The 12,617-nt window shown below is 34.3% G+C and overlaps 1 protein-coding gene across 1 annotated transcript in view; it reads right to left on the reverse strand.

Annotated features, from left to right (window-relative positions):
• LOC150091262 (ovochymase-1-like) overlaps positions 1–12,617 on the reverse strand; it is a 34,036-nt gene that overhangs the window by 4,602 nt on the left and 16,817 nt on the right. Inside the window, exon 6 of the mRNA XM_090389836.1 lies at positions 1,467–1,632. Within this exon, the coding sequence (XP_090245962.1) occupies positions 1,467–1,632 (166 nt within the window). The remainder of the gene's footprint in view (positions 1–1,466; positions 1,633–12,617) is intronic.

Consider the following 12,617-nt stretch of genomic DNA (forward strand, 5'->3'; position numbering starts at 1 on the left):
GATATTAGTGAGGAAAATGAACTATTCAGGTACTGCTTGCTATTGTAATTGTTCTGACTAATACAAAAATGATTACATAAATAAACGATGTCTGTGTTTACACCATGAAGAAGCTGTCTTTCGGCATTGATGACTCACTCACTAGCCCATGACATTAAATACTGAGCATGCGTGAAGCATTTAGTATTTCAGGGTGTATCCTATTTCCCTAGCTATTCTTTGCAGTACATGAACCCATCTAACAGTGTCACACCAGAGTATTATAAAAGGCAATTTTTATCTATTGTTTTTGATTTTTATCTAACGTTTATTTCTTATATCTTAGTTATATCTTAGTTCATTTTAATATAATTTGGCTATTAATATCTGTTCTATATTAAAAAATTCAGAGCTGCAGTTGTACAGATTAATTAAACTTAATTAATCTGCAATTAAAATTAATTACAGATTAATTCAACAATCGATAACAATTATAAACTAAATTGATAAAAAATCTTATTAATTAAGAAACATATAATAGAGAGAAATTTTTTAGGTAGTTGAAGGTCATTTGTTAGCTGACTTTTCTCTCTCATTCCATATACCTTTCACCCAAATAATTCGTGGTACTGACTGCAGTGCATTCTTAGACCAATAGTTTGTTGATGAGAAGAGTTTCTTTGAACTAAGCGAATGTAAATTATGTCTATTTTAGAAAATGGTCAGTGATCCACCTTTTTTTTTTTTTTTTTTTTTTTTTCATCAGGTGACTTGTGGCGAAACAGTGAACATTTCATATTTCATGGGTGGTGTAAAATTTGTACATTCGCTCTTGGTTGTAAATAATCATCAAATGAGGAAGTAACAAAGAAGGAACTACTGACATAAGATGGCTGACCGTTTCAAAGATAATGTAAGTGACATTTCTGTTGAGACTAGAGGCTGAAGTCCAAGGTCAGTCCACATGGAAAGAAATTAAGAACTTCTGGATGAACCCATCCAGTAAGTGCTCATTAGAAGCATACAAGAAAATATGCAGTAGATGACCACCATATCTATTGACAAGGACAATTAAAGAGTCGCCGAGAAGAAATTTAACAAAACATCATCCAGTAGATTTTTAAAGACAGTACAGTAACAGAGGCCATGTGAATGTGTATCCATGGACTGGCTACACGTTACCTCTCACTAGTTTCAAAAAAAAAAAAAGGCTTTAAATCAGGACAATTTATGAGTTGGAAAGCAAGCTTACAAAAAATGTATAATAGTGATTGAAGACGCATACTGTACAATATAATCTGTTATACAATATTTTCTGTGACCCAACAGGTACCACTGTTTACCAAACTTTGTAATAAATACTAATTAATAGATAAATAAAAATTTTATAATGAAATATAAAGTGTAATGAGTTAGAAAATCATATTAATTTATTCGGTATTACAGTGCGATAATAATAAATGACCCGTAAATTGTAGAATACTTACCATAAGTCGCACCCCATCCCGTTACATGGCAGACTTTTCCAGGTGGAAGTGTTTGGCTGGAATGTGGTAAGCACACAGGAGACACATGATCCGTTAGGGTTACCGGAGCGTTAAGTCTGACCAAAGCAATATCGTGTTGTTTCCTCTCCAGCCAAGAGACAGAACTCTAAAGTATTATGAAAACAATCAGGTACAAATATAAAAGCATTCACATGAATTTCTGTATCTTCTATGAAGAAGTGTCAGCGTGCTGTATTTCATGGGTGATGAGAATGTTCCAAAACGAATAAAACTGAATGTACTCAAGAAGGATTGTGAGAATAGCCTCTATACGTTTATCAGATCATTAATTCACAAAAATACAACAATAACGAGTAAAGCCCATTACAGCTTCCATTACCAAAATTATGTGGTTTCACTTCGACGGCATTATGGGCTATAATAACACAGCGTAGTTGCACCCTTTTAATTCATATAATGTGTCGGACCACTAAATAAAGTTATGCACACGTGTATCAGATACAATGCATTATTCCCAGCTCAGCATACATTTTCTAATAGAGCTCACTCACCAGCTGGTGAGAAGCCAGTAGTTTCAAAACAGCTGTCCTGGCTGTGCCTCAGATTTTTGAATGTATAGTTTACTCGCCAGAAACTGGCGAGCCCCCAGTTCCTGACGACTATCTAATGACTTTACAGGTGATGCACCTCCGATTCTAGCCTCAGAACAGAATAGTCAAGTGTATGGTGCTCTAGTTCAAATGGATTTAATTTTATTTGGAGATTCCGTTGGTTGTCAGAAAAAAAAAGTGTAAGATTTTTTGTAATAAAGGTAGGTCAACTAGAACCAGGTGTGTCTGCCGGGAACAGCAATTGATAACGTTACCAAGAGATTGTCATATTTTAAAGGGAAGAGAGCTAAACTATCATTAACGCACACAGCAAACAAACTGTTGGATTTTAGATAAATTACGGACCATGATGAAAAATGCCGCAAGTTAAGTCAGAATGTATATAAGCTTTCAATTCTGCTCAGGCACAATAGAAGGAATCATATACTAATAGCCCTGTGGATTAACTCAACACTTGAAGGAGTCCGGAAGGCTTTTGGGGGGAAGTTATTATGAACTGATCACTAATGAGAACAGAAATTAACTCTGAAGTCAGATTTAGTAAGAAATCATGTCTAAGAAGACACCGGATATGCAGGATATGGCTTTTATTGCCTGCCAGGAACTGTTTTTCTTCTTGTACCAACATATCTCTCATGGTGAATGTCACAGGTGCAACTTAGCTAGTAGATGATAAGTGTATTGTTCTCTTACGTGTAACCAGATTAAGCTTATCTTAACTCAAATAGTAACATATTGTCATATTAAACTTCAGGGAATTAAAAACAATTAATAGAGATTTAAAACAGCTTGCGCATTGAGAGGGAAGCAGAGTAAACTATGTAACTTTCGATAGAATTCACATAAGGTCTAACATTATTTAAAATACACAAAAGTATGGCTAGACTTGCTAACTTATAACAAGCTGAACTGCAATAATTCGTGAACAATTAGGCTTAACCAGTCATTGTGAAATTATAAAATTTCTCTTTATACATTCAAATACCAATAATAACAAAGAATATATCACAATTCCAACAGATTTCAATGCTCAATACATAGTCATAAACAGATTACCAATAATCATGAACAGACTGGCAAATAACGATTACCAAATACGAATCGGATAAATTCCGACTTTTACCAATTAAAATATGCAGTATGTATACAGCAGACCTCCTTCTGCATATCTTCAAAGAAATACTACAAACTCGAATAGTCCCAACAATTTGAAGATCCTATCATGTCATCTGCGACCAATTTCCATCAGCTGTTCACTATTCAAAATTTTTGAAAAAGTGATTCAGCCAACAATAGCCCAGAACTGCTTTGGTCACAAATCTGAGTGTCTACATTCCATCATCCACAAATGGTCAACAACTCACATGTGATGAGTGTGGGCTTGGCACACGTACGGTCATGAGCTGAATATCATCATTCTTCTCTTTCTTGGTGATTCCTCTTCTCTCTCTCTTTCTCTCTCTCTGGGTAACTCGGAAATTTTTTTTGGCCGGTGCAGCATAAGTCTCAGGCTTCCTTGCACCATATGGTTATTAATAATAATAATAATAATACAATACAATAAAATTTTATTTTATCAAGAGAATTTGTTTACAATAAATGAACTTGTTAAGAAAAGTAAATTTCTTGTCAACAAGTTGTAATTCATCATTTACAACAGTTTTTGCATACAATATTTTATCTTACAGAAAAGACAATGATGTCACTATACATAGTACATTCCACACTGCAAACAGAGATAGTAATTTTCTGCATATCTATACTAATCTACTGTATCGTTGTGTATCAAAAATTTTCTTATTAGGAATTTTAATTTGGAGATAAGATTGCTTCTCCTAAGCCTGAAATCAACACTAGCCAACATGCTGTTTATAATATTCATTGTGTGCCTGTTTCCAAATCTATTTAGTACCCTAGGGTGTGGCAAAACAATTGCTTTTGGGTTCCTTAAATTATGTGTGCTATTCGATTGCAGATTTCATTCTTCATAAATAGTGTTAAGATTTTTCAAGAATAAATTTAACTTCAATTTTTGAACTGGATACAGTATTTTGTGTTTTAACAAAAATTGCCTTCTCTTATTCAGGTCATTCCAAGAGTTTGCCCCCATTAAAAGTTTCAAAATCCTGTTAATTAAGTTGTTTATTACCCTTATTTCTGCTATATTTTCTCGTGCCCATACATTTACTAAATAATTGAGTTGGGAGTCCACTAATGCATAATACAAGGTAACTTTTGTTCTAAGATTTAACTCATTCTTAATGTAGTAAAAAAAGTACACATAAAATCTCATTTTCTTGTACAAATTTGTTATATGCATTGCCCAACTTAGACTGTAGTCAATCCATAACCCAAAGTAACAATGATTTGAAACTTCTTCCACAGTTACACATTTGCAATTCTGGAAATTCTGATCATGTAGGCATTCATGTTTATGTAATTTAATAGACTGATGTATGTCCACAGTTTGATGAGGAGGTCTAATTACCAAGTTTTTTCAAAGCTGAGTGCTAATTTATTATCATGCAACCAATTTTGTAAGTGTATAACATCCTGCTGTAAGTCTATTGCCATTTTTGTCATGTTCTTTCCAATTGTACATGAGATTATATCATCTGCATAGATTTTTATAAAGGAGTTCTTTATTACTTCAAATATGTCATTTATATAGATGTTGAACACGATTGGCACTGCATGTGTACTCTGAGGCACTCCCCTCTTTACATTATATGATTTTCCCTTTGTATTTTCAACTTCAACTGTTATTTTTCCTTTGGTTAAATAAGATGCTAAGAGTTGATTGATTCTTCCCTTTATTCCATATTTCAGTAATTTCTGTTTGAATAATGGGATATCAATTAAGTCATATGCTTTGGTCAAATCTATAAATAAAATCATTATGAGGTTATTGTTGTTTAAATGTAAATTAAAAGAGTCTACTAAATTCTCTAATAATGTCTGTGTGCTCTTGCCCTTCTGATATGAGAATAGATAGTTGTTTTACAGTTCATATTGATGTAAATATATGCTTATATGAGCAAATTTATAATTTTCTATTATCTTATTTATAACTGACTGTATTGTTATTGGTCTATAATTGTAAAAGTCATCAGGTGGTCCCTTTTTATATATAGGAATTATCTTAAATGAAAGTAAATTTGTAGGATAGCTTTCAGACTCTAGCATCCGTGCTATAAGCTCCACCAAGAGAACAGTGAACTGTTCTTTATTTCTCTTTACTTCGGTTACTGTAATACAGTCCAATCCAAAAGATTTCTTGTTCTTCAACTGTTCTATGATCTTAAGGATCTTAGTGTATTGTGGAGTTAAGACTACACATGAGTTCACTATCTGAGGAAGGCTATCTTGATGAGTAAAGGGATGTTGGCAATTATGTATATCATATCTGTTGAGATCTAATACAGCTTTGGCAAACCTATTTGCAGCCTCATTGTTTGTTTGTACCAGAAAGCCACTCTAATAGTGTTTTAATTTGATTTCCCCTTGATTTTTTCTTCCTTGTACTTATCAGGTTATTTATAATTTTCCATTTATCCTTTTGAGTTATCTGCTTATCCATAAAAAACTTGATTATAATAAGTGTTTTTTTGTTTTCTTATTATACCTGTCAATTTATTTCTGAGTGTTTTATAATTGTGATAATGTTCTATCTTTGATGGACAATTTCAATACTGCCTGTAGTATTTGTCCCTTTGTACCATTAATTCTTCTATTTCGTTAGTCATCCAAGGTTTCTTAAGTTTAATCCTGCTACTCCTGGAATTTATGTTGCAAGCTGAGTGATTTACTTTACTCTCCTCATTAAACCTCGAATTATTTATCATTTGTATTATCTTATTTGAAAAGACATTTACATCTGTTGTGTAGGATGCTTGCTCTTGTATTAACAAGTTTTCTATGTTCTGTTTCAGTTCACCTGTTAATAAATAATTTTTATTCGTAATATTTGTTAATTTTATGTCTACACATGGATGTTGTTTTGAATACTTATCTACTATTAGTATACATGTTCTGTGATCTGAAAGTTGATTTAGTAATACGTACGAATTAGTGTACTTTAACTTTATATTTGTTATAAGGTGATCTAAGCAAGAGCTTACTGTTCTATCTCCCTCTATCCTTTGTTGCCTAGTTATTCCAAATAAGGTATGTTCAAATCCACAGTTGTTTAAGATTGGAGAGTATCTGAGTATCACATTATCAGTTTCATCGGTTAGTAAGTTAATATTAAAATCTCCTACTGGTATGGTCTTATCAGTCTGTATGTCATCCCATTGCAAAATTATGTTATCTAATTCTATTAGGAAGTTGTTTATGGAATCTGATGGTGGCCTATAAAAAGCACAAATCATGAATGTGTTTTCTGAATCTTCTCCTAATAATTTGACATAGCAGTTTTCACAAGACTGAGTCGAGTGGTAAGCCTGTATTACCTTAAAGTATGTTCTATAGTATATTATTATTCCTCCACCCCTTCTCAACTCTCTCAACATATAGACCTTGTCATAACCTTGTATGTTATAATTAGAAATTTCTTCACTTTTTATGTTCACCTCTGTTAAAACTATACATGAAATATATTCTTTCATTGCATTTATATATTGCAGGAAGTTAAACCAATTTTTTCTTAATGACCTAATATTTAGAGCTACCAGAAAGAACTGATTTTTATAAATTATAAGATCTTGAATATTTGGATTATTTAAAAAATGTAAAGGTGAGGTGAAAATCTGTGATTCCTCAAAAAGCATAACTGAAGTCTTAACTTTAACTTAGGTCTAGATTTCAGGAAATTTCAATTTTTCACAATATAAGGGTCTATTTTATATACTGATCCTTTGAACTCAAAATTCTTATGGCTCTTAAAGATTCATTCTTCTTCACATAAATTCTTCCATGTTTTAACCATAGAAATTTGTAACTGTGCGTTTTTACTAATTGTTTTGTTTCCCAAAACAATTGCTTGAGGTGAGTTGTTAATTGGTCATTTATGTAGATTGGGATATTGCTGTTGTTCTGAAATACATCATTTGCTGTCAGTCTGATCTCTTTTGCCTTTCTCATCCACTTTTCCTTTACCACATGGTTTGAAAATTTTACAATTAGTGTAGGCTTGTTGTTTATTTTCTTATTGTTAGGTATATAATAGTGTTCTACTTCTTTATAGTGCTGTAGCTTCAATGCAAATCCTAGTTGCTGTATAACAAGCTCTAGATCTTGGCCCGCTAGTCCTGTTAATCCTACTATTTCTACATTATTTGCTAGTAATTGATGTTCTATCGAGTCAATCCTTAAGTTAAATAGGTTGGAATTTTCCTCATTTTGTTTGAATGAAGCTTCCAGATCCACAATTCTTTTGCTGATTGCAGCGTTGAAGTCCTGCAGTTTACTTATACTTTTTTGTATCTTGTCAAAGGAATCTGAGACAAATGAAATCGATTTCTTGATATCATCTGCTTCTGTCTTCAGGTCTTCCATTTGCTTCTTCATTGGTAATATTTCTATTAGCAAATTTCTATTAGCAAATGGATTTTACTGGAAAAACTTTCTTAGTATGTCCTCTATATTTAGGGTGTTCACCTGTGGTTGTGTAACCACTAAGTCTTCGTTTACTACTGTTGTTGAATGCAGCAAATCGTGAAATTCTTCCACTGAGTAGGAAATTTCACTTCTTTCCTGCACAATATACACCTCCACTGCTGTTTCTTTTGTTTCGCCATCCCCTTATAGGTTGCTTCTTTCAATGAGCATCGATAATGATACCCATTGTTGCAGCCATGACATACCGCCTCTAGCACATGCAGCGGAAGGTTGCACTTTCTGCATATATTATGATTCATGTTTGTAAATCTGTGGATTAGTCAACACAAGACGTTTCAGATGATGCACTTGCACTAAATAAACAACAAAAGGAAAGGATTAAACAACTTACAAATTGGAAATATTTCCAATTTACTCTAAGAGCGTTGATACAGTAGAACAGTAATAATAATAATTATTATTATTAATTATTATTACATAATGATTTTATTTATAGATTTGACCAAAGCATATGACTTAATAGATATCCCAATTTTGAAACAGAAATTACTGAAATATGGAATAAGGGGAAGAATCAATCCACTCTTAGCATGTTATTTAACCAAAAGAAAAATAACAGTAGAAGTAGAAAATACAAAGGGAAAATCATATAATGTAAAGAGGGGAGTACCTCGGGGTACACATGCAGGGCCAATCACGTTCAACATCTATATAAATGACATATTCGAAGTAATAAAGAACTCCTTTATAAAAATCTATGCAGATGATATAATTTTATATACAATTGGAAAGAACATGACAAAAATGGCAATAGACTTACAGAAGGATGTAATACACTTACAAAATTGGTTGCATGATAATAAATTAGCACTCAGCTTTGAAAAAACAAAATTCTTTGTAATTTGACCTCCTCATCAAACCATGGACATACATATGTCTATTAAATTACATAAACACGAATGTCTACATGATCAGAATTTCCAGAATTGCAAATGCCTATCTGTGGAAGAAGTCTCAAATCACTGTTACCTTGGGTTATGGATGGACTACAGTCTAAGTTGGGCAATGCATATAACAAATTTGTACAAGAAAATGAGATTTTATGTGTACTTTTTTTACTACATTAAGAATAAATTAAATCTAAGAACAAAAGTAACCTTATATTATGCATTAGTGGACTCACAGCTCAATTATTTAGTAAATGTATGGGCAAGAGCAAATATAATGGAAATAACAGTAATAAACAACTTAATTAACAGGATTTTGAAACTTTTAATGGGAACAAACTCTTGGAATGACCAGAATAAGGAGGCGCCTCCATAGCCAGGTGGGAAGGAGCAGCAGTGCGTAGCACACGCTTCTTGATTAGACCGGGGTTCAAGCCCGTCACCACCAAATACGGCGGATGCGGAAAGGTCAGGGAATGACCACCGCATATCCCCCTGGAGCAATATGGCCTTAGTTGCTAATGCTCCTAAAAACCAAACAACAACTTTCAAAAAACAACCAGAGTAAGAGAAGGCAATTCTTGTTGAAATATAAAATACTTTATCCAGTTCAAAAACTGAAGTTAAATCTATTCTTTAAAAATCTTAACACTATTTTTGAAGAATCAAATCTACAAAGGAATGTCTCACTTAATATAACGAACCCAAAAGCAATTGTTTTGCCACACCCTAGGGTACTAAATAGATTTGGAAATAGGCACACAATGAATATAATAAACAGCATTTTGGCTAGTGTTGATTTCAGGCTCAGGAGAAGTTATCCTATCTCCAAATAAAAATACCTAATAAGAAAATTTTTGATACACAATGATACAGTAAATTAGAATAGATATGCAGAAAATTACTATCTCTCTTTGCAGTGTGGAATGTACTATGTATAGTGACATCATTGTCTTTTCTGTAAGATAACAAATTATATGTAAAAACTGTTGTAAAAGAAGAATTACAACTTGTCAAAAAATTTACTTTTCTTAACAAGTTCATTTATTGTAAACAAATTCTCTTGAAAAATAAAATTGTATTGTATTGTATTGTATTATTATCATGTACTTGGTAGCAATACCAGTCATGAGGTGGAACCCCCAATCAGGGAGAAATAATATAAGAGCAATAATAATAAAGAGATGGAAACTATGAGACCAACAAATACTTAGGGATGATGCAGGCTCAGCAGTTAGAGCACACGGAAATCAAGAAGTGCCTGGCTGAAAAATATCATCAAAGACTCAGAAGACTGCTGAAAGTAAAATTGAATGGAGGGAACACAGTTAAAACCATAAACACCTATGCAGCTCCAGTACTAACATACTCCTTTGGGGTCACAGATTGGACTAACACCGAGCTAGAGGATATCACGCGAAAGACAAGGACAATGATGTCCAAGAGCCGCCAAACACAACCCGAAGTCAGCAGTGGAGAGACTAACAATAGTTCAGAAAGGGAGAGGATGGGGCCTGATACACTTGATAGAACAACAGAACACAGCGATAGTTAACCTGAAGGATTAATTCGAGAACAACATAGCACCACTCCACCAGGCCATAAGGAAGATAGATAAGTGGTACACCCCACTCAACCTAAGCGAGGAGCCCCCTCCCGCCCAGACGGCATAAGAAACAAAGCTAGAAAGATGAAAGATGGGCAAAGAAGACACTCCATGGCAGACACTACAATGACCTCCATCAAGATCACATCGATAACACTGCTTCCAATGCATGGCTCACGAGTGGGATGCTTTTCCCCGAGACTGAACGATTCATGCTTGGCATACAAGACCAGGTAATCAACACCAGGAACTATAGAAAATACATCGCCAAGGAGTCCGGAGTGTTCGATATGACACATGTCGACGATGCCACCTGGCCTCAGAAACGCTCCAACACATCACTGGGGTTCAAGGTGATCACTTAGACTGAGTACACTCGTAGACACAACTATGTAGACAGGATAATACATCAGAAGCTAGCGAGGAAATACCAGTTGACCAAAGAAAGTGTACCATACTACAAGTACGAATCCCGAGCAGTACTAGAGACCCAAACCCACAAGCTGTACTGGGACCGCGCCATAATAACAGATAAGACCATCCCACACAACAGACCGGACATAACCCTTGTGGCCAAGAAGGAAAAGGCTACGTATCTGATTGGCATAGCAGTGCCCAACACAGGTAACCTCCAGAAAACCCATGAGGAAAAAATTAAGTATACAAACTTGAGACATGAGGTCAAGTATATGTGGCATATACAAGAAGTAATGACCATCCCGTTCATCATATAAACCAACGTTATGGTGCCAAAGACCCTACACAGCAGCCTAGCAGCAATAGGTCTCCCAGAGAACACCTACAAGGAACTCCAGAAAGTCGTAATCCTGAACACCTGTAGTATAGTCAGAGAGTTCCTCGACCAACAGTAACACAAGACTTTACAACCACTCTGTGTACTTGGTAGCAGTACCCACCACAGAGTGGAATTCCCCAATCAGGGAGAAATAATATAAGAACAATAATAATAATAAGTACGAAGCCCAAGCAGTACTAGAGACCCAAACCCACAAGCTGTACTGGGACCACACCATAATAACGGATAAGACCATCCTGCACAATAGACCGGACATAACCCTTGTGGACAAGATGGAAAAGGCTACCTACCTGATTGACATAGTGGTGCCGAACACTAGCAATGTCCAGAAAACCCATGAGGAAAAAATTAGGAAGTACACGCACCTGAGACATGAGATCAAGATGTGGCATATGCAAGAAGTACCAACCATCCCAATCATCGTGTCAACAACCGGTATGGTACTAAAGGCTCTACGTAGCAGCCTAGCGGCAATAGGTCTCCCAGAGAACACCTAGAAGGAACTCCAGAAAATTCGCAATCCTGAACACATGTAGGATAGTCAGAGATTTCCTCGACCGACAGTAACACCGGACATTACAACCACCCTGTGTAATTGATAGCAGTACCCGTTATGGAGTGGAATCCCCCAATCAGGGAGAAATAATATAAGAGCAACAATAATACAATACAATACAATTTATTTACAAAGAGAATATGTTTACAATAAATTAACTTGTTATGAAAAGTGAATTTCTTGACATGTTGAAATTCTTCATTTACAACAGTTTTGTAAAATTCTTCTACAATGACATCAATGACGACAATGAGACAATGACGTCACTACTCATAGTACATTCCACACTGTAAACAGAGATTGTAATTTATCTGTATAGCAATTTTAATCCACTGTATCATTGAGTATCAAGAATTTTCTTATTAGAAATTTTAATTTGGAAATGGGATAACTTCTCCTGAGCCTGAAATCAACACTAGCCAGCAAGTTGTTTATTATATTCATTGTGTGCCTATCTCCAAATCTATTTAGTACCCTAGGGAGAGGCAAAGTAATTGCTTTTGGCTTCCTTAAATTATGTGTGCCATTCGATTGCAGATTTGATTCTTTATAAATAGTGTTAAGATTTTTCAAGAATAAATTTAACTTCAATTGTTGAACTGGATACAGTATTTTGTGTTTTAACAAAAATTGCCTTCTCTTATTCAGGTCATTCCAAGAGTTTGCCCCCATTAAAAGTTTCAAAATCCTGTTAATTAAGTTGTTTATTACCCTTATTTCTGCTATATTTGCTCGTGCCCATACATTTACTAAATAATTGAGTTGGGAGTCCACTAATGCATAATACAAGGTAACTTTTGTTCTAAGATTTAACTTATTCTTAATGTAGTAAAAAAAGTACACATAAAATCTCATTTTCTTGTACAAATTTGTTATATGCACTGCCCAACTTAGACTGTAGTCAATCCATAACCCAAAGTAACAATGATTTGAAACTTCTTCCACAGTTAGTTTCATGTTTATGTTTATTACATTCATGTTTATGTAATTTAATAGAGGGATGAATGTCCAAGGTTTGTTGAGGAGGTCTA

This window comes from Mastigoproctus giganteus, chromosome 1 (assembly GCF_048544385.1).
Source record: "Mastigoproctus giganteus isolate SK-2022 chromosome 1, ASM4854438v1, whole genome shotgun sequence".
Taxonomy (NCBI): domain Eukaryota; kingdom Metazoa; phylum Arthropoda; class Arachnida; order Uropygi; family Thelyphonidae; genus Mastigoproctus; species Mastigoproctus giganteus.